The 23816-nt window shown below is 43.4% G+C and overlaps 1 protein-coding gene across 5 annotated transcripts in view; it reads left to right on the forward strand.

The window, feature by feature from the left end:
* The window catches only part of CAPN7 (calpain 7), a 111661-nt gene that overhangs the window by 35156 nt on the left and 52689 nt on the right, over window positions 1–23816 (forward strand). For all 5 annotated transcript variants that reach the window (XM_058180018.1, XM_058180016.1, XM_058180017.1 and 2 more), the window contains 4 exons: window positions 329–428; window positions 927–1062; window positions 19618–19693; window positions 20871–21016. In XM_058180018.1, the coding sequence (XP_058036001.1) occupies window positions 329–428; window positions 927–1062; window positions 19618–19693; window positions 20871–21016 (458 nt within the window). The remainder of the gene's footprint in view (window positions 1–328; window positions 429–926; window positions 1063–19617; window positions 19694–20870; window positions 21017–23816) is intronic.

Below are 23816 nucleotides of genomic sequence, written 5' to 3' on the forward strand. Positions count from 1 at the left end.
TGAATAGGTGAAAAATTGTAAGCTACTTTGATTTAGGAACTTCTCAGTACTAATACTGAGTCCTTCGGGAGAAGGGCGGTATAAAAATTTAATAAATAAATAAATAAATAAATAATATATAATACAGTCTTGCAATAGTGTGCATACATTCTGGGAGTTCATTTCATTGAATTCTATGGAACTTATCTATGAATAAAAATGTCCAAGATTGTAGTATCTTTAGTTATTTTTCCTACCATTTGATAATTTAATATTCAATCACTGGTATTGTATGATAAGTCATTGGTAAAAATAATTAAAAGAGTTTAATCTGCATGTTTTTATATAGGAATTTTCTGGATTGCTTGGGAAGACTTATACAAATATTATGATGTTATTTATTTGAGTTGGAATCCAGGTCTTTTTAAGGAATCCACCTGCATTCACAGGTTTGTCCAATAGAAAAGGATATAAAATGTTTATTCTTCTTGTATGCTTATTGCAGAGTGTAGAGATGGAAGTAGCAGGCATGTTATCAGCCTCCCTTAGCCTAATATTCAAGTATTAATCTGTGATGCGTCTCTCTACATTTTGAAGCCTGATCCAAGAATAAATGATTCGTGTATAAATTGTTGAAAAGTGATACTTTTTGAGCATTTATAAGCTAAGACTTGTACATCTGCAGTTGTTTTTGATTTATTATTTTTCCCTAGTATTTCATGCTAATTTGCAAGAACAAATTGAGAGCAAATTTTTGGTATTTTCGGTGACCCTGTCTTTTTTTTTTGCCCTAAAATAAGCACTTGGCCTTATTGCCATGTGCTCAAAAGCCCTATTGGGCTTATTATCCGGGGATGTCTTATTTTGGGGAAACCAGGGTATAATTGTTGATTGCAATTTTTTTAAATACACAGAACTCTATTTCCACTTTTCTCTTTTCTGAACAGTACCTGGGATGCAAAACAGGGTCCTGTGAAAGATGCTTACAGTTTGGCTAACAATCCACAGTACAGGCTGGAGATTCAGTGCCCACAAGGTGGTGCTGCAGTCTGGGTTCTACTCAGTCGACACATTACTGACAAGGTATTAATCATTTTTCCAAATAATGTGTAAGGGAAACAAAATGAAGTTCTAAGATACGGGAGTTCTTTTTTTTCCAGAAATTTTTATTGAGTTTAAAAAAACAAAACAAAAACATTGCACTTTGCTCCACGTCTCTGGTTTTTAACATCTATGTCAAATCTAATTACTATGTCATGTGTTCTCAGTTTATATATAGGTTTACATATCTCCTAATTCCATTTATATCAAGTGTATACCATGTTATTACTACTATTACAACTCTATACATGTTTAATAAAACTATTCTACCCTCATAAATACGATATACAATATACATTGATATATACATTTCCAGACACTCTTTATCCCTACTTTCTGGCATTCTTCCTCCTCAAGCCAGTCATAAAATTTATTCCAGACTGTATAATACCTTGATTCACATTTATCTTTTAAGTTCTAGGGTAAGTCTATCCATCTCTGCACAGTTGTAAATTTTATTTATTATGTCTTCTTCCAAGGGTACATCTTTGCACTTTCACTTTTGGGCAAATGTTAGTCTTGCCGCGGTTAGTATGTGCAATATTAAATAAGTAACACTTTTATCTTGTTTGTCATCCGTCATACCCAATAAGAAAAATTCTGGTTTGACCTCAATTTTGATCATTAACATTTCCATAACCAACTTCTTATTTGCTGCCAAATTTTTTTTGTTTTTTGGCATTTCTACCACATATGGTAATATGTTCCTAATTCCATTTCACATTTCCACCAAATTGGAGAATATTTTTTATTAATCTTTGCCAATCTTGTGGGTGGGATATGCCACCTGTAAAACATTTTATACAGGTTTTCTGTATAATGTAATTTTAATATTTTTTTCTCATAAATTTAATCACTTATCCAAATCAATACTGTACCCAAAGCATCTGCCCCAAGTTATCCTATTCTCCTTGACTTGTTCTTCATACTTATCTTGTTCTAATAGATACCTATATAGTTTCCCTATGACCTTTTTCTCCGTATTTAGTAAAATTTTATCGAACTCTGATAGTTCTGACTTTATGCCCTTTTCTTTTTTGTCTTTCAAGAATTTGGACTATATTTGTAGGTAAACCCACCATTCTGATTCTATTCCCTCTTCCTTTAGTTTGTGCCTTGATTTCAATTCCCTTTCACATTCAATAGTTCTTTGTATGTAGCAATCCCTCCAGTTTTAAGAAGATTAGGATGTGTGAGCGTTTCTACTACCGATATCCAATTCGGAACCTCTATGTAGTTGCTTCTTTTAGTTTTGAGCCATTTATCAAGAGTGCCCTCCTAATGTAGTGCCTTTGGAAGTACTGGTGTGTTTTGTGTTTCTCTTCCCAGATGATAGTGTGCCACCCTGTTTGAAGATCATGCCCTTCTAATGTCAACAATCTTCTATTTTTGAGATGCAGCCAATCATTTACCCAGACCAGCGACGCTGCTTATTGATGTTTCTCCCAATCCAGAAGGCCGAATCCCCCCCACTCTCTTTTGCATCCCTCAATAGTTTTAATTTAATTCTCGGTTTTTTGCCTTCCCATATAAATTTTGCTATAATTCTATTCAAATTTGTAAAAAAAATCTTTTTTGAGCCGAATTGGAACAAATATAGTATTTTGGGTAGCACATTCATCTTAACTGTGGCAATCCTTCCCATAAAAGAGAGTTGCAATCTTCCCCATCTCTAGATCAATTTTGATTTGTTCAATCAGTTTGTCATAATTCTCTTCTTGAATCATCACACATCTAGATGTTAATTGAATCCCCAAGTACCTGATTTTTTTGGCTATTTGAATATCCATTTTCCCTTCTAATTCTTTTTTTTTTTTTTGCTCCTCTAACTAACATTTTTGTTTTATCCTTATTTATCTTTAAGCCAGCGATCTCCCCATATTCCTCCAGTATTTCCATCAGCCGTACACCAGACTGCAGTGGCTCCTCAATAATAAAGACCAGGTTGTCTGCAAATGCTTGCACGTTGAAGATTTCATTTCTAATTCTCAAACCCCTAATTTGATTGTCCTCATGAATTACTCTATTCAGTGTTTCTAAGGATAAATAAACAGTAGCGGTGACAGCGGACAGCCCTGTCTAATCCCTTTCTGGATTTGAAAATTCATTATTGCTTCCCCATTAATTACAACTTTTGCTTCTTGTTCCGAGTAGATTGCTCCACACATCTTTATAAATTTGTCCCCAAAGTCCATATATTTTAATTGATTCAAAATAAATTTCCATGTGACATTATCAAATGCCTTTTACGCATCTGCAAATATTAATACCATCTGTTTTTCATTATGGGACTCATAGTATTCTATAATATCTAATATTGTTCTAATATTATTCCTAATATGTCGTCCTGGCAAAAAACCATTTTGATCTGAGTGGATAAAATTTTCTAAGAAATTCTTAAGTCTTTCGGCCATAATCATCATAAAAAAATTATAATCTGAATTTAATACAGATATCGGTCTAAAGTTTTTGATATGTGTCAAGTCAGAATTTTCCTTTGGAATCAGTGCAATAGTCTCTTCCCTGCAGGAAGTTGGAGTTTTTGCCTCATTTAAAACGTCATTATATACATCTAACAGGACAGAACTCAGTACCCCCTGATGGTTCTTATATATCTCTGATGGTAACCCATCTGGTCTTGGTGCTTTATTTATCTTTTGCTTTTTGATTACCACCATTAGTTCTGATGGTGTTACCTCTTTATTTAGCATCTCTTTATATTCTATTGGGACTTTGGGCAGTCCTGTTTTCTGAAAATAACTTCAAATTTTATCTTCCCCAATCTTTTCTTTATCCTCATATAATTTTTTAAAGAACTCATACACTACAACTTTCTTTTCTTCATTTTGGTACATCATTTTACCCTCATCATTATATAGTTTATTAATCCATCTGGCATCTCTCTGTTTCTGTAGTCTATATGCTAGCCACTACCCTGGTTTATTTGCATTTTCAAAAAAAGTCTGTTTCGCACTTTTAATTTGCTGGGCTAACCCCTCTTTTTTCTTTCTTTCTTTTTTTTTTAATTGAAAAAGTTTTACAACAATAATTAAATTTTCCCCTCCCCCTCCTTTCCCCCTCCCTCCAAAACCCCCCTCCCCCACCTGACTTTCCGGAGCAAACACAAGATATCGTTCAATAAACAAACAGTCATACATTAAATTTTTAAAATCTAACCCAATTATAATCCTTTTCTCTCACATAACCTGACTTCTTCCATTAAAATCAAAAACAACGTCCTTCATTCAAAGGCAGTCTGAAATTTCTTAATCTGATATCTATTTTGAATATAAGCAATCCAATTCTTCCATTCGTTTAGATATTTTTCTTGAGTACTGTCTTTCAAGAAGGCTGAGATTTTAGCCATCTCAGCCAAATTAGAAACTTTCAATATCCATTCTTCTATTGTGGGTAATTCTTTTTTCTTCCAATATTGTCCAATTAACAGTCTTGCTGCTGTTATTAAGTTCAAAATCAATTTCGTCTCAGTCACTGTACAGTCTGTTACTATTCCCAAAAGGAAAAATTGCAGCAGGAACTTTATCTTCTTCTTCAAAACATTTTGCATAATCCACCAGATTCTTATCCAGAAAGACTTAATTTTCTTACAAGTCCACCATACATGAAAATATGTAGCATCATCACAGTTACATCTCCAATATTTCGCTTGCATATCTGGATACATACATGATAATTTCTTAGGATCTAAATGCCATCTGTAAAACATCTTATAAAAATTTTCCCTTAAATTCTGCGCTTGCGTAAATTTAACATTTCTAACCCAAATTTTCTCTCATGTGTCCAACATTATTGGTTCCTGAATATTCTGTGCCCATTTTATCATACACTCCTTTATTAAATCTCTTTCAAAGTCTATTTCTATCAAGACATTATACAATCTCTTTATATGTCCCTGGGTTTGATTTCTAATTTGTTTAACCAAATTTTCTTCATTTTGAATAATACTGATTTTCTGATCTTCTTTCCATCTAGCCTTTAACTGTTCATATTGAAACCAAGTATAATTCCTCCCTTCTTCTTTTAATGTATACAAAGATTTTAGCTGTAAATTTTCCCTCTCATTATATAAAAGATCTTTATAAGTAATCAATTCTTGTTCCTGTCCTATATTTATATTCTCTACTGCGTGCCGAGGACTTGCCCATATAGGCATTTTATAGTTTAACTTATAATATTTTTTCCAGACACGCAAAAGAGAAATTCTCAACACATGATTCTTAAAAGCTTTATCTATTTTCTTATCATACAATAAATATGCATGCCAACCATATAATAAATCATAACCTTCTATATTCAAAATCCTTTCCTCCGTCAAATTAAACCAATCGCTTATTACAAAAAGAACAACTGCTTCATAATATAATTTTAAATTAGGCATTTTTAATCCTCCTCTTTCCTGTGTATCTTGCATTATTTTCATTTTGACTCTCGCTTTTTTCTCTTCCCATATAAATTTATTAATTCCAATCTGCCATTCTTCCAAATTTTTGTCTTTCTTAATTATTGGTATCATCTGAAACAAGAACAAGAATTTAGGCAAAACATTCATTTTTATAGCTGCTATTCTCCCCAATAAGGATAATTGTAATTTTTTCCAAGTATTCATTTCGTTCTGAATTTTTTTCCATAACACATCATAATTATTCTTATACAATTTTACATTTGATGAAGTAAGAAAGACTCCTAAATATTTAACCTTTTTTACAATTTCAAATCCTGTTATTTCCTCTAGTTTTTCTTTCTGGTTCTTAATCATATTTTTGGTTAACACTTTTGTTTTATTTTGATTCACTTTAAACCCTGAGACCCTTCCATATTGATTAATTACTTCCAACAAATATACACTCGAATTTATAGGCTGAGTCAACATAACAACCAAATCATCTGCAAATGCTCTGACTTTGTATTCATGTCTTCTAATTCTAATACCCTCTATCTCCCTTATCTCCCTTATCTCCCTTATCTTATCCAATAACGGTTCCAAAGACAAAATAAACAATAAAGGTGATAAAGAACACCCCTGCCTTGTTCCTTTCGCAATTTTAAAACTATCTGTCAAACTACCATTAATTATTATCTGAGCTGTTTGCTCTCCATAAATTGCCCTAAGTATTCATATAAAACCATTTCCAAATTGCATTTTGTCTGTTAATTTAAATAAAAATTCCCAATGCAAATGATCAAAAGCTTTCTCTGCATCCAAAAATATAAATGCTGCCGGAATCTGATTTTTCTTTTCCAAATATTCCAATAAATTCACTATCTGCCTAACATTATTCCTCATTTGTCTCCCTTTTATAAAACCAGACTGGCCAGTATGAATCATTTGTTGTACAATTTCCATTAACCTATCTGCCATTATTTTCGCAAAAATCTTATAATCATTATTCAAGGGTGAAATCGGTCTATAATTCCCAGGCTTAGTACAATCCTGATCCTCTTTTGGTATCAATGAAATAAAAGTAGTCCTCCATGATGGTGGCACTCCTCCTCCCATCAGTATCTGATTAAATAACTCCATAAGTGGACCAACTATCTCATCCTGTAACTTTTTATAATATATTGGTGTAAGTTATTTTTATTTATTATTATTATTTTATTATTTATTAAATTTTTATACCGCCCTTCTCCCGAAGGACTCAGGGCGGTGTACAGCCAGAGTAAAATACAAAATATATACAATTAAAACCCAATTTAAAATCAATCCATTTATGCCAGTCCCGCTTGAATGAATAAATATGTTTTTAGCTCACGACGGAAGGTCCGAAGATCAGGCACTTGACGTAGACCAGGGGGGAGTTCATTCCAGAGCGTCGATGCTCCCACAGAGAAGGCCCTACTCCTGGGGGCCGCCAGCCGACATTGTTTGGCGGACGGCACCCTGAGGAGACCCTCTCTATGAGAGCGTACGGGTCGGTGGGAGGCATAGGGTAGCAGCAGGCGGTCTCGTAAGTACCCGGGTCCTAAGCCATGGAGCGCTTTAAAGGTGGTGACCAGAATCTTGAAGCGCACCCGAAAGACCACAGGAAGCCAGTGCAGACTGCGGAGCAGTGGTGTTACGTGGGAGCCACGAGCGGCTCCCATTACTACTCGCGCAGCTGCATTCTGGACTAACTGCAGCCTCCGGGTGCACCTCAAGGGCAGCCCCATGTAGAGAGCATTGCAGTAATCCAGCCGAGACGTAACCAGAGCGTGAGTGACTGTGCATAAGGCATCCCGGTCAAGGAAGGGACGCAACTGGCGGACCAAGCGGACTTGGTAAAAGGCCCTCCTGGAGACGACCGCCAGATGTTCATCAAAGGACAGCCGCCCATCCAGGAGGACGCCCAAGTTGCGAACCACCTCCTTTGGGGCCACTAACTCGCCCCCAACAGTCAACTGCGGATGAGGCTGACTGTACCAGGGTGCCGGCATCCACAGCCACTCCGTCTTGGCGGGATTGAGCTTGAGTCTGTTTCTCCCCATCCAGACCCGTACAGCTTCCAGGCACCGGGACAACACTTCGACCGCTTCGTTGGGGTGGTCCGGGGTGGAAAAGTACAGCTGGGTATCATCTGCGTACAGATGGTAACTCACCCCAAAGCCACTGATGACCTCACCCAGCGGCTTCATATAGATGTTGAACAGGGTAGGCGAGAGAATCAACCCCTGAGGTACCCTACAAGTAAGGCACCTCAAGGACGACCTCTGCCCCCCTGTCAACACCGTCTGCGACCGGTCGGAAAGATAGGAGGAGAACCACTGATAAACGGTGCCTCCCACTCCCAATCCCTCCAACCGGCGCAGCAGGATACCATGGTCGATGGTATCAAAAGCCGCTGAGAGATCTAATAGGACCAGGGCAGAGGAACAACCCCTGTCCCTAGCCCTCCAGAGGTCATCCACCAACGCGACCAAAGCCGTCTCCGTGCTGTAACCGGGTCGGAAGCCGGACTGGAACGGGTCTAGATAGACAGCTTCCTCCAGGTGCCGGGGAAGCTGCCATGCAACCACATTCTCTACATCCATCTGTGCCCGAGGATTTCCCTATTTTTAATTGCTTTATTACCAGAATAATTTCCTCAGAAGTTATAGGCCGATTCAACTCTTCCCTTTGTTCATTAGTTAAACCTTTAACCTTATATTCTTTCAAATATTTATCAATATCCATATTCAATATTGTATCTCTGGCATATAAATTTGTATAATATTCTAAGAAAGCTTTTTTAATTTATCCTGTTGAAATCGCACTTTACCCTTGTATTCAATTCTTTCAATAGTACGTACTTTCTGTCTTTTCCTTAACATATAAGCCAACCACCTCCCTGATTTATTGGCATTACAAAAAGTATTATGTTTAGCATATTGTATATTGGTTGCCACCTGATCTGCCGTTAACATATTAAATTGACTCTGTAATATCTTTATCGCCTCATTAATTTTTAAATCATGTGGATTATATACCAGTAATTGTTGTTTTCTCTGAATTTCCTCTTCTAAATCCCTACGCTGTTTTAGTAATTTTCTCCTCTGTCTACTATTAATATATATCAAATTTCCTCTCATAAAGGCCTTGCTAGCGTTCCACACCATTTCTATCGAAGTTCCCTTATTCAAATTATAATCAAAAAATTCTTTCATTTGTTTTTTACGTTGATTTACATTATCCTCATATCTAAACAAATTTTCATTTATTCTCCATGATCTTCTTCCTCCTTCATATTGCAACTCCATCCATACCGGACTATGATCAGTTAAACACCATGGAAATATCTTTGTTTTCTTAACCCTAGAAAGCAAGTCATTGGTAATTAATATAAAATCAATACGTGAAAAAGATTGATGCCTGTCTGAAAAATAAATATAGTCTCTATCATCAAAATTCTGCCTTCTCCATATATCTTTCAACTCAAAATCTTCTATCAAATCAAAAAAAGATTTAGGCAGTTTTGCATGCGTAGGAATTTTCTTAGAAAGAGTTCTTTTATCTTTTCTAATATCCATTACACCATTCCAATCCCCTAATATAATAAATGTTTTATAGTCCCAAAGAGTTCATTTTTCATGTAACAGTTTATAAAAAAATTCTTGTTGTTGATTAGGTGCATATATGCCAATCACAAGTGTCTTTTTTCCTTCTAAAATCAATTCAATAGCAATATATCTTACTTGAATGTCCGTTTCAATTAATTTAGCTGATATATTTTTCTTCAAATATATAACTATACCATTTTTCTTATTTGGAGCAGAAGAAACAAAATGTTTACCTAATTTCGAATTAATCAAATATTTCTGATCTGATAATTTTATTTGTGTCTCTTGCAAACATATCACATCGTTTTTAAATTGTTTCAAATAATGGAATATTTTTCTTCTTTTCTGTGCTGAATTCAAACCATTAACATTCCATGTCAAAAATTTATTTGCCATCCCTGGCCTCTTGAAGCTTCTGAGCAATTAGCTGAAGACTCTCACTCTTCGGCTTGGCTCCTCCCACAGCTTCAGTAGTATAATCCCGTTCCTGTCTTTGAAGTCGTTCCTCTATCTCCTTACGCCTAATAGCTCCTCTTGTCACTCTTTGTTCTTGAGGTTGTTCTTGAGGTACTGACATCACAGGTGCAGTTTCAACTTCCCCACTCTGTTTCTCTTGAAGACTTTTATCCACTGTTTCTACATCCACTTTCAATACATTAAAAAGAAAATCTTTTGCTTTCAACTCAGTATCAATTCGATATCTCCTGCCGTGAAAAATTACTGTTAAGCCAATTGGAACCTCCCATCTATATTGAATTTGATGCTTCTTAAGCTCTTGTGTAAAAAACCGAAAGTCCCTTCTATCCTTTAACATTTTAGCAGGGATCTCTTTCAAAACCAATACCTCCTGTTCTCCTATTTGCAATTTCTTTTGGTATGTAGCTTGCAAAATCTGATTTCTTATTGTAGAAGTCAAAAAATAAATTACAATGTCTCTTGGGAGCTTTTTCTGCCTCACTACCCAAGAATTAACCCTGTATGCCTTATCAATTTGAAAATCAACTTCTCGAGGGTCCATTCCTAACATTTCAGCTAAGGCTTCTGATATAACTTTTTAAAGATCTTCTTCCTTCTGATCCTGGAGACCCCTAATTCTCAAAGCCTTCTCCAACGCTCTATATTGCAATACCACCACATGGTCCTCATTTTTATCCACTTTATTTTGGAGCTCTCCGACTTTATTATCCAAATACTGATTTGCTTGACTAATTACTTCCACTTTATCCTCCATTACTTCCAAATTTTTTGCCAAACCTTGAAAAGCCATCAATAAATCTTCTCTAATTTTTTTATTAGTCTCTTTAATTTCCTCCCTAAGTTGATCTTTCACACCATGAATATTATTCATAAGTCCTTTAAATCTTTCTTCAGAAACTCTCTTCTGTTCCTTTAACATATCTTCTAAATTAGTTTCAGACCCCCTTCTCGTCATGGGAACTTTTGGTGGTTTAAAAGCCATTTTAATTTAAGTAAAGTCTCTAATTAGAATTGTAAAATCTCAAAGTCTCAAAAAGTCTCAAATTAAAGTTGTAAAATAAAAACTTTCACCTTGCCTCCTATGGAGAGCTTCTATTCAGCTAAAATCCACAAAGACGAACTTCGCTTTCTCTCACAAGCAGCCTCCAATCCACTTCCTCTCAGACGCCATTTTTTCCTTCACTAAGTTAAAGTGAGAAAAAGTTTTCCCCTTTTTTAAAAGAAGTAGAAGTCAGCTCTCTTCTTGCTTCCCCAGTAATTGATCACTTGTATTTGTCCCGTCTGGTTCTAGTATTCAAAACGGAATCAATTGAGCAGAGTTGGGCGTCTTCCTCTTGTCCTGCCTAATTAGCAGGATCGAGCCGAGTCTGGAGTAGGGCTGGGTTAGGCAGGCACCCCTCCGAGACTCTGTATAACAAAGCAGAGCCCCTGGGGCAATCTTCTGCTCTCCAGCCACTCTTCGCTATTCTCTTTCACCCAGAGAAAAGCTTTGAAGCTGGCTAACAACTATTCTCCACTGTTTCACCAGCTTTTACAGGATCTCAGTTTGGGATGCCATTCCAGATGTCCTCCGGGGAAGACGGAAGCCACCAGAAGTCCGGCTAACCCCTCTTTTTCAATAATATTTAGTTTATGTTTAATTTCCCCAATTCTCTGTTTGAACTCTAGTTTATTTGGCTCCTTTTGTAGTTTCTTCTCCATTTCACTCAATTCTCTTTCTAGGTTTTCTTTTTCTTTTCTTTTTTTTTTTTTTTTGGTTTATTTTCCTTAGCCATGTACTCTATTGTGATTCCTCTCATGAAAGCTTTCGCCATATCCCAGAGATTTTGAATGTTTGTATCTTCTTTTTTATTATCTTGTAAGAATAAACTCATTTGTTCGTCCATTCTCTGTTTAAATTCAGTTTGGTTTAGGATTGCTTTTTTCAAGGTCCATCTTTTTGTCCTTTTCTGTCCTCTCCATTAAATTCCAATGGGATTGTGATCTGCCCATGAGTTTGTATCAATTTTAACCTCTTCAATTTCTGCATCCAATTTTGGTGACACCCATGCCATATCTATCCTAGACCATGTGTTATGTCTTGCCGAATAAAAAGTATATTGTTTCGCATCTCTATTTCTTTCTCTCCAGCTGTCTCTGACACCTGCTTCCTCCACCATTTGAAAGAACAAAGCAGGAAGTATCCTTTTAGTACTGTTCCTCGTTTTATCCCATTTGTGGTCCACTTCCCTCTCAACGATTCCATTAAAGTCCCCAACTATGCAGATGTCATGTGCGCATGTCCAAGATGGCGGCCGCACCGCTGAACAGCTGATGCGGCGGGCCTTTTCCAGCGGCCGGGCCTTTTCCAGCGACGGCGGCGGCGGTGGTCGGCGGCCTGGCTGGGCGGCAGCGGCCTGGCTGGGCGGCAGCGGCCCGGCTTTTCCAGCGGCGGCGGCGGTGGTCGGCGGCCTGGCTGGGCGGCAGCGGCCTGGCTGGGCGGCAGCGGCCCGGCTTTTCCAGCGGCCGGGCCTTTTCCAGCGGCGGCGGCCTGGCTGGGCGGCAGCGGCCCGGCTTTTCCAGCGACGGCGGCGGCGGCGGCGGTGGTCGGCGGCCTGGCTGGGCGGCAGCGGCCCGGCCTTTTCCAGCGCCCGGCCCTTTTCCAGCGACGGCGACGGCGGCCCGGCCTTTTCCAGCGGCCGGCCCTTTTCCAGCGGCGCCAGCGGTCCGGCCTTCTCCAGGCTGGGCGGCAGCGGCCTGGCTGGGCGGCAGCGGCCCGGCTTTTCCAGCGACGGCGGCGGCGGTGGCAGCCCGGTTTTTCCGGTGGTTTTCCGGCGGCGGGGGTCGGGGGGCTTGGCTGGGCCTGCTTCCGGCGGGGGTTAGAACCTCTCTCCCTTTGTTACCCTCGTCTGTGGTGCCGGTGGTGTGAGCAGCCTGGCCTTTTCCAACAATGGCGGCGGCGGCCGAGTTCTTCAGTGGCGGCGGCGGCCTGGCCTGAGGCTCCTTCCCCGGCAGTGGCGGTGGCGGTGGCGGTGGCGGCCTGGCTGGACCGGCTTGGCCAGGGCCTAGCCTGTTGGTGGTTGACTGGGTCCGGCGAACCGTGGCTTGACCCAGCAAACCCGACGGGTGAGTGGCCTATTCCAGCTGGAGGCCTGGCTTGGCGGCCACGAAGAGGCCCGATGGTCGCCTTCTTTGTCATCTTGAAGGTTGTCCACGGGTCCAGGGGACGCCCTCGCTACCATCTAGAGGACGTCTATGGACCGTCTATGGGGGCTTTTTTGAATCCTTTGGCCCAGTTTGGAGAGAGATGCCTCGTCGGTAGGGGATCTTTTGAAGACCTTTGGTCCCCAACAGGGGGAATTGAGGATTGTCCTGGACAATCCTAGCCTGTCTATTGTAGGACTATATCCTCTCTCTCCCCCCCCGCGCCCATAGACCACCCCTCGGGACTGGAGATGAGGGGTTGGAGCTCTGACTGAATCATGGCGGTTTGTTCATCTACCGCCCAAGACCTATATCCCGGCTGTCTTCTACTCGGAACTACTGGCGCGTCAATTTCCATCTTGACAGGTCCAGGATGGGTCTGTTCGCCGGACTTTTATCATGCGGACATTTACAGCGGCTGACCTTCTTGCCCTGCGAGACTCCCCTCTCATGGTCTGGCCCCCCACATTATCGAGGGCCCATCTTGAGGACGGGTTTTGGAACCCCGAGAGATGGCATGCCAAAAATAGGAGACTCAGGGGATTTTTAGTTAATTATTTTAATAGGGTTCTTAAGGGGAATTTTAATGGGACTTTTAAGGGGAGGGTGGGAACTGACGGGTCTGGGTTGGAGGAGGTAGTGTTGGGTGGGGTGGGAGGTTAGGGTGGGTGAGGGGTAGCCCGTCGGGAGGAAACCAGTTCCAGCGCATGCTCGTGGCGACTATCAATTGGGTTCGGAGGTTATGGGGGAGTGTGTTCCTTTATGTGAGGTGAGTCTATTTGCACGGTAAGTGGAGGGGCAGATATGGCGGAAGGGGGATCGTATCGACATAGGGGTCACGCGTTCGATGTTTGCAGGCGATCGCGTGCCCGATCTGACTTCTCCGTTCCCGGATGGCCAAGACCCTCAGAGCCTGGGCCTTCGTCTGATGTTATGCAACGCACGGTCCGTGGCCAATAAGGCCCCTAATACATGATCTGATTCAGGGGTGCGCGGATATTATAGGCGTTACGGAGACCTGGTTGGGCACTGAAGGTGTGCCCTGGTCGAGATGTGCCCACCGGGTTTCCGTGCATTCCATCAGCCGAGGCCCAGGGTAGGGGTGGAGGGTGGCGGTTGCTATTAAAGAGAGTCTAGAGCCGAGGAGACCACTGTACCTCAGATTGCGGTGTGAATCCCTCTTTGTGAGGTGGGGTCATAGATGTCAGATGGGCTTGCTGGTCGCACCTGGCTCCTTGCTGCGTGACAGCTGCCCTGCCCGAGCTCCTGGAGGTGCTTGCCGGGTGGCAGTGGAGACCCCAGACTTTTAGTCATGGGGGACTTTAACTTGCCATCTGCCGGCTCGTCATCGACGGTAGCTCGGGAGTTCCTGGCCTCCATGACGGCCTTGGACCTGACTCAAGTAGTGATGGCCCCACTCACATCGGGGAGGCACACTGGACCTGATTTTGTCTCTGGTCAGTGGTTGAGAGATCTGGACTTAAAGGAAATAGTCATTGAACCTTTGTCATGGTCAGATCACTCTCCTTCGCCTGGACTTTCTGACCGCCACCCAACACCGCAGGGAGACGGAACCATTACGGTGGTACCGTCCCAGGCGCCTGATGGGCCCAGAGAGGTTTCGGACGGAGCTTGGGCCACTTCCTGAGGGTCTGGCTCACGGCACGGCAGAGGAACTAGCTGCAGCCTGGGGACGGGCCGCGGCTGGGGCTTTAGACCGTGTCGTGCCTTTGCGACCTCTGACCCGGCGCAGATCCCAACCGGCTCCTTGGTTCTCCGAGGAGCTGAGGGGATGAAACGCCGGAGAAGACGCCTAGAGAGTTCCTGGAGGTCCAGCCGCTCAGAGGTTGATCGGACACTAGTTAGATCCTATACTAGGACCTACCTAGTGGCACTGAGGAAGCGAGGCGCTCGCCTCCTCCCTCATTGCGCCGGCAGATAACCGCCCAGCTGCCCTGTTTGGGTGACCCGCCCTCCTTCACCAGGGGAGCGGGATGACCCGCTGCAGGGACGTGCTGAGGAGTTTAACGGTTATCTATACGATAAAATCGCTCAGCTTAGGGACGGTCTGGACCAAAATTGTGGCGATTCAGACGAGGTATCTGAGGCGGTCTTGGTGATGTTGTGTGGGATGAGTTTGACCCTGTGACTCCGAGGACATGGACAGGTTGCTGGGTAGATTGAATGCCACCACGTGTTTACTGGACCCGTGCCCCTCCTGGCTGGTGCTGGCCACCAGGAGGTGACACGAGGCTGGCTCCAGGGATTACGAGCGCTTCCTTGTTGGAGGAGTCTTTCCGGCCGCCTTGAAAGAGGCGGTGGTGAGGCCCTCCTCAAGAAGCCTTCCTGACCCGCTGTTTTAGGTAATTATCGTCCGGTCTCCAACCCGCTCGCGAAGGTTGTAGAGAGTATGGTGGCATATCAGTTTCCCCTGCACCTGGAGGAAACTGTCTATCTGGACCTGCTCCAGTCCGGCTTCCGGCCGGTTACAGCACTGAGACGGCTTTGGTCGCGTTGGTGGATGATCTCTGGAGGGCCAGGGATAGGGGTTATTCCTCTGCCCTGGTCCTATTAGACCTCTCAGCGGCTTTTGATACCATCGACCATGGTATCCTGCTGCGCCGGTTGGGGGGGTTGGGAGTGGGAGGCACCGTTTATCGGTGGTTCTCCTCCTATCTCTCCGACCGGTCGCAGACGGTGTTGACGGGGGGGCAGAGGTCGACCCCGCGGCGCCTCACTTGTGGGGTGCCGCAGGGGTCGATTCTCTCGCCCCTTCTGTTCAACATCTATATGAAGCCGCTGGGTGAGATCATCAGTGGCTTTGGTGTGAGGTACCAGCTGTACGCTGATGACACCCAGCTGTACCTTTCACACGGGCCACCCCAATGAAGCTATCAAGTGCTGTCCCGGTGTTTGGAAGCCGTACGGGTCTGGATGGGGAGAAACAGGCTCAAGCTCAATCCCTCCAAGACGGAGTGGCTGTGGATGCCGGCATCCCGGTACAGTCAGCTGAGTCCGCGGCTGACTGTCGGGAGCGAGTCATTGGCCCCGATGGAGAGGGTGCGTAATTTGGGCGTTCTCCTGGATGCACGGCTGTCTTTTGAAGATCATTTGACGGCCGTCTCCAGGAGAGCTTTCCACCAGGTTCGCCTGGTGCGCCAGTTGCGCCCCTTTCTTGACCGGGATGCCTTGTGCACAGTCACTCACGCCCTTGTGACGTCTCGTCTGGACTACTGCAATGCTCTCTACATGGGGCTCCCCCTGAAGGGCATCCGGAGGCTGCAGTTGGTCCAGAATGCAGCTGCGCGGGTGATAGAGGGAGCCCCTCGTGGCTCCCGAGTGACACCTATCCTGCGCAGGCTGCACTGGCTACCTGTGGCCTTCGGGTGCGCTTCAAGGTGTTGGTGAGCGTCTTTAAAGCGCTCCATGGCATAGGGCCGGGTTACTTACGGGACCGCCTGCTGCTACCAAATACCTCTCACCGACCCGTGCGCTCTCACAGAGGGACTCCTCAGGGTGCCGTCGGTAGCGACAATGTCGTCTGGCGACACCCAGGGACGGGCCTTCTCTGTGGGGCCCCGCCTCTGGAACGAGCTCCCCCCAGGACTTCGTCAACTCCCGGACCTCCGAACCTTTCGCCGCGAGCTCAAAACTTACTTATTTATCTGCGCTGGACTGGGTTAGTTTTTTAAGTTATGGGTTTTTAAATGGGTTTTACTTCCAAATTTTAATTATGGCCAATTTAAATAAGTTTTTTATTAGTATTTTAATTGTATGTATTGTGCATTTTACTTGGCTGTGAACCGCCCTGAGTCCTTTGGGAGAAGGGCGGTATACAAATTTAAATAATAAATAAATAAATAAATAATAAATATTCTGTTTCTCTTATCATCTTATACAATTTTTTATAAAATCCCATTTGGCCCTCATTAGGTGCATGTAATCCCACCAAGATAACTTTCTTCCCATTGAATCTTAACTCAAGTATTAATATCCTTCCCTTTTTGTCTTTACTAATCTGTTTTACTGAAATTCCCTCTTTAGTATATATTGCAATCCCCCCTTTTTTTTTGTTGTGATAAAGTTGTGTATAATAATAATAATAATAATAATAATAATAATAATAATAATAATAATAATAATAATAATAATAATAATAATAATAATAATAATTTAATTTCTATACCGCCCTTCTCCCGAAGGACTCAGGGCGGTTAACAGCCAGTTAAAATAACAATCAAATACAATCCAACAAAACCAGAATTAAAAAGTTTATTCAATTTAGCCGATGATTTAAATATAAAATACATAACATCATAAAACCCCATTAAAAGTCCTAATAAAACCCGTTTTATGCCAGTCCTGCGCGGAAGAATAAACACGTCTTCAGCTCGCGGCGAAAGGTCCGGAGGTTGGGAAGTTGACAAAGTCCTGGAGGAAGCTCATTCCAGAGGGTAGGTGCCCCCACAGAGAAGGCTCTCCCTCTGGGGGTCGCCAGCTGACATTGTTTGGCTGACGGCACCCTGAGGAGACCCTCTCTATGGGAGCGCACCGGTTGGTGGGAAGCAAGTGGTAGATTGCGCACCCTCTCCATTGGGGCCAATGACTCGCCCCCAACAGTCAGCAGCGGTTGCAGCTGACTGTACCGGGATGCCGGCATCCACAGCCACTCAGTCTTGGAGAGGTTGAGTTTGAGCCTGTTTCTCGCCATCCAGACGCGCACGGCCTCCAGACACCAAGACAACACTTTGACAGCTTCATTGGAGTGGTCAGGGGTGGAAATGTATAGCTGATGTATAGCATCAGCATACAGCTGGTATCTCACCCCAAAACCACTGATGACCTCACCCAGCGGCTTCATATAGATGTTGAACAGGAGAGGCGAGAGAACCGATCCCTGTGGCACCCCACACATGAGGCGCCTTGCAGTCGATCTCTGCCCTCCTGCCAACACCGCCAAATAGGATGAGAACCACCGAAAGACAGTGCCCCCCACTCCCAAACTCCCCAACCGTCGCAGCAGGATACCATGGTCGATGGTATCAAAAGCGTATATATACCTCAATTTAGGATACTCTAATAGCTGTTGTGATTCCTTTATGTGTTTCCTGTAACACAATGATATCTAATTACAATTTGCTAAGTTTATTGAGATAAATTTTCCTCTTTACTGGTGAGTTTAGGCCATTGACATTAACTGATAAAAGTGTTAATCCCTCTTGCACTTCTCTACTTTTGTTTGGGTCTTGTCGCCCTTGTCTGTCTGACTTCTGTATATTCTTTGTATTTGCTTCCATCATGACCTTCTATGTCCTTTCTTCCTTCCTTCCCAATTCTTTCTTCTTTTGTTGAGGATTCTGTCACTTCCACAGCCTGGTCCCTTAGATCTCCTTCTTCTCTTAGTTTTCTTTCCTCTAGTTCATCAACATTACCGAAGTTTTGTCTATAGAATTCCTCCACTTTCTCCTAAATCTCTTTTCCCGCCAGGTTACCATAATGCCTTCTGGGATTAGCCAATGAAAGTTGATATTTAAACATGTTAATTGGGATGTCCAGATTTGGTACTTATATCAAAATCACTATTTAAAATAATCAATTTGTTACATCAATCTATATCTAGAATTCATAAACAATAGCTTATTGTTTATAGTATTAGTAATAATATCACCAATAACTAACAGATATCCTCAATAGTTAAATACACTAACAGTACTCCTTTCCAATTTATATTTAAATTCAAATATCAAACTATGCAATTATAGAAGTTACAATAAAGATTTTTTTCCCCTTTCCCTCCTCTCTACGGGTTATTTTTATTTTCCTATCTTTAAATTTGTCCTTTAATTAGTCCTTCTTACAATAGTCACATTCCTTTCATCGAGCTTCTTATTTCCTTCTTGGACAGCAGATGTCTTCCTTATCTCTTCCTGTATGACTCAGTAGAAAGAGTCTCTCCCCGGTGTCAATAGTCTCCAGAATAACAATGCTTAACTCTCAGTCTCTGCCTTCTAGTTACTTCCAAATTTAATGATAGTCAGAAGAAGAAGAAAAAGCCTTTAAATCGTAAATTCCTGTTTTACCAGTTCAAGTTAATCTAGCGCAGCGATCTCTTGCCTTCGCTGCTATTTCTCAAGAAGGGCTGCTTGCATCCTCCTCCTTCCTGGGGCCCCTTTTTACTCCTCCACTTCTAAGGTCTCCAAGATACGGGAGTTCTTTATGACAATTGAACTACCAAAAGTATAGCTCAAATATAAAAAACATACTAGATGTATATCTCCATCTTTCACAAGATGCTGTGTTCTTATGCCTGATCACACAACACGGTGTCCAATTACAGTGATACTTCACAAATTGCTTTGTAAATTAGACATGAGTAGAAAAAAGATAAGATCTGATTGGGATCTGAAATGAGATAAAACCTGGTTATCCTTGTGAGGATCAAAGGCTATAACCAGGTGTCATCTCATTTCAGATCCCAATCAAAGTTCAGTGGTGGTTGATAAAGATTTGGCATTAATATTTATCCTGTAAAAAGAAAGCTTATTTAAAACGAAGAAACATTTTCCCTATGAATTTGCAATCCATTAATCAGGTATATCCCAGATCATTTGGGTTACACTAGTTTCCAGCATTTAGCATAATTGATGTCTGGCAATTATGGAAGCTGAAGTCCAATAAATTCAGAGATAGTTACAGTAGATATGAGAAATCTGCTTGGTTTGGAAGGTCTGAAACGATTATAATTTAGACAAGGAAGAATGTTAAATGAAATTGTGGTCATAAATAGTATATAAATATTTGGTTTTGAGGATTAAAGTAATTTTTGTAATCACTTTTCTATAGGATGACTTTGCACACAATCAAGAATTCATTACAATGGTAGTCTATAAAACTGATGGGAAAAAGGTATATTATCCAGGTATGTATATCACAATTTTCTTTCCCGCACATAATCTCTTTCCTACAACTTTCCTTTCTTCTTGATTTGTTGGTGAAGAAAGATAGGAAATGTGGATGTAACTTTTCTGTGAGAAATATGTTTGCTAACCACAGTGTTCGCTAGGACTAGAGCAGGGGTTGGCAACCCATGGCTCTGGAGCCGCATGTGGCTCTTTCGGCCCTCTGCTGCGACTCCCTGTCGGCTGATCCCACCCCTGGCTGGCCCCTCCCCTCCCAGTCACTCCTTGCCTGGCCTGAGATAGTGGGAGATGTCGCCCCTGTACTTGCCTTTGTGCAGCAATAGCATTCTGCCTTCATTGTAGTACATTTGCATTCAAAGCAGCCCTCACCTCCCGCTGCTTTGGGCTCAGAGCTGTAAGCCGTTTTGGCCTCGGAGCTGTTGCTGCCTCCATGGCCGGCCTGCTGCTCTTGCAGCACCTTGCACAGCACAGTAAAATTTAGCATGCTTCACAATGGGGAAGAAGAGGTTCCTTCTCCTGGAGCCCATTATGATGCGGAGCCACAATACAACCCTGCTCCACTCACCCCTGGCAACAACAGCAGCATCAGAGAGAGAGAGAGAGAGAGAGAGAGAGGAAGGAAGGAAGGAAGGAAGGAAGGAAGGAAGGAAGGAAGGAAGGAAGGAAGGAAGGAAGGAAGGAAGGAAGGAAGGAAGAGAAGAAATAGACACACACAGAGACAGAGAGAGGAGAGAGAGAAATAGAGAGAGAGAGAGAGATACACAGAGAGGGGCAGAGAGAGAGAGAGAAAGAGAGATAGGTGTGACAAGAGGTGGCTGGGAGGGGAGGGGAGGGGTGAGGCGGGGCCGGGCAGGGCAAATAATTTAACAACCGGTTCTCTGCTGTGTGATGACCGGCTAGGTAGGCGTGGCTGGAGGGGAGGGTCATGGCCATGACAATCATAAAGCTTCACTCATTCACCTTAAAATATATTGATTTCTTGAATTGAAAATATGAACTAGAAATGTAAGATCTGCCTATCTCTCCATGTTTTAGTGCAGATAATTTATTTTAGAAAACTAAGAGTGCTTCACTACAGTGCCCTAGTAGAATATTAATTTATTATTTTAATTAGAGTAATTTCAGATTGGTCTATTCTAAATTATTTTTAAACATAAATGTGCTTTTTTTTCCCAGCTGATCCTCCACCATACATTGATGGGATTCGAATCAATAGTCCCCACTATCTAACCAAAATAACACTCACTTCTCCAGGAATTCATACATTTACACTTGTGGTTTCTCAATACGAAAAACAGAATACAATTCATTACACCCTCAGGGTAAGTGTATATGTAAGCTTTTAAAAATATTAAATTGAAATCAATAGTACTGCCATATCTTCAACTTCCATGATCCCCATTCTGAAAAAAATCATGTGTATCTAATAAGCTTGATAATGACCATCAGTCTGCCACTGATTAGAGTTACCAACAAAATCCACAGTGACTTTGTTTTCATTTAATAATAATAACAACAACAACAACAACAATTTAATTTTTATACCGCCCTTCTCCCGAAGGATTCAGGGCGGTTAACAACCAGATAAAATAACAATAACATACAATACAATAAAACCAAAATTAAAAAACTTATTCAATTTAGGCAATAATTTAAAATACAATACATAAAATAAAACCCAATTTAAGATCCCATTTAAAATCCTATTAAAACCCATTTTTATGCTAGTCCTGCGCGAAAAAATAAATATGTCTTCAGCTCGCGGCGAAAGGTCCAGAGGTCAGGGAGTTGACGAAGTCCTGGAGGAAGCTCATTCCAGAGGGTAGGTGCTCCCACAGAGAAGGCTCTCCCCCTGGGGGTCGCCAGCTGACATTGATTGGCTGACGGCACCCTGAGGAGACCCTCTCTATGGGAGCGCACCGGTCGATGGGAGGCAACTGGTAGCAGAAGGCGGTCCCGTAAATATCCCGGTCCTAAGCTATGGAGTGCTTTAAAGGTGGTAACCAACACCTTGAAGTGCACCCGGAAGACCACAGGCAGCCAGTGCAGCCTGCGCAGGAGAGGTGTTATATGGGAGCCCCAAGGGGCTCCCTCTATCACCCGCGCAGCTGCATTCTGGACCAACTGGAGCCTCCGGGTGCTCTTCAAGGGAAGCCCCATGTAGAGAGCATTGCAGTAGTCCAGGCGAGAAGTGACGAGGGCATGAGTGACTGTGCATAGGGAATCCCGGTCTAGAAAGGGGCGCAACTGGCAAACCAGGTGTACCTGGTAAAAAGCCCTCCTGGAGATGGTCGCCAGATGTTCCTCAAAAGACAACCGTCCATCCAGGAGAACACCTAGATTGCGCACCCTCTCCATTGGGGCCAATGATTCGCCCCCAACAGTCAGCAGCGGTTGCAGCTGACTGTACCGGGATGCTTCCACAGCCACTCAGTCTTGGAGGGGTTGAGCTTGAGCCTGTTTCTCCCCATCAGACCCGCACGGCCTCCAGACACCGAGACAACAGTTCGACAGTTTCATTGGGGTGGTCCGGGGTGGAAATGTACAGCTGAGTATCATCAGCGTACAGTTGGTATCTCACCCCAAAACCACTGATGATGTCACCCAGCGGCTTCATATAGATGTTGAACAGGAGAGGCGCCCCACACGAGGCGCCTCGCGGTCGATCTCTGCCCCCTTGCCAATACCGTCTGCGATCGGTTGGAGAGGTAGGATAAGAACCACCGAAAAGCGGTGCCCTCCACTCCCAAACTCCTCAACCGTTGCAGCAGGATACCATGGTTGATGGTATCAAAAGCCGCTGAGAGATCTAAGAGGACCAGGGCAGAGGAATAACCCCTGTCCCGAGCCCTCCAGAGATCATCTACCAACGCGACCAAAGCCGTCTCCGTGCTGTACCCGGGCCGAAAACCGGATTGGAACGGATCTAGATAGACAGATTCATCCAGGTACTGGGGTAACTGATATGCCACCACACTCAACAACCTTCACCACAAAGCGAAGGTTGGAGACTGGACGATAATTTCCCAAAACAGCTGGGTCCAGGGAGGGCTTCTTGAGGAGGGGCCTCACCACCGCCTCTTTCAAGGCAGTGGGAACAACACCCTCCCCCAGAGAAGCGTTAACAATTCCCTGGAGCCAGCCTCGTGTAACCTCCTGAGTGGCCAGTTCCAACCAGGAGGGACACAGGTCCAATAAACATGTGGTGGCATTCAGTCGTCCCAGCAGCCTGTCCATGTCCTCAGAAGCCACAGGGTCAAACTCCTCCCAGATGGTCTCAACAAGACTAGCCTCCCGTCATCTCGCCTGAGTCTACCCAATTTTGGTCCAAACTGTCCCAAAGCTGAGCGATTTTATCGTACAGATACTTACTAAAGTCCTCAGCACACCCCTGTAAGGGATCATCATGCACCTCCTGATGAAGGAGAGAGCGAGTCACCCTAAACAGGGTGGCCGGGTGGTTATCTGCCGATGCATTGAGGGTGGAAACGTAAGCACGCTTGGTCTCCCTCAATGCCACTAGGTAGGTCTGAATATAGGACCTAACTAGTGTTCAGTCAGCTTCCGAACGGCTGGACCTCCAGACACTCTCTAGGCGTCTTTTCTGGCGTTTCATCTCCCTCAGCTCCTCGGAAAATAAGGGAGCCGGTTGAGACCGCTAAGGCATGACACAGTCCAAAGCGCCCGTCGCAGCCCGTTCCCAGGTCGCAACGAGCTCCTCGGCCGAGCCGTAGGCCAGATAACCAGGGAACGGCCCAAGCTCCATCAGGAACCTCTCTGGGTCCATCAGTCGCCTGGGACGGAACCAACGCATTGGTCCCGTCTCCTTGCGGTGTTGAGTGGCGGTCCAAAAGTCCAGGCGAAGGAGAGAATGATCTGACTACGACAAAGGTTCAATGACTAATTCTCCTAGTTCCAGATCATTCAGCCACTGTCCAGAGACAAAAATCAGGTCCAGTGTGCTTCCCCCAACGTGGGTGGGGCCGTCAACTAATTGGGTCAGGTCCATGGCCGTCATTGAGGCCATGAACTCACGGGCTGCCATTGATGCTACGACGGCCAACGGCAAGTTGAAGTCCCCCATGACCATAAGCCTAGGGGTATCAACTGCCATTCTGGCTA

This window comes from Ahaetulla prasina, chromosome 4 (genome assembly GCF_028640845.1).
Source record: "Ahaetulla prasina isolate Xishuangbanna chromosome 4, ASM2864084v1, whole genome shotgun sequence".
In the NCBI taxonomy this organism is placed as follows: Eukaryota; Metazoa; Chordata; class Lepidosauria; order Squamata; family Colubridae; genus Ahaetulla; species Ahaetulla prasina.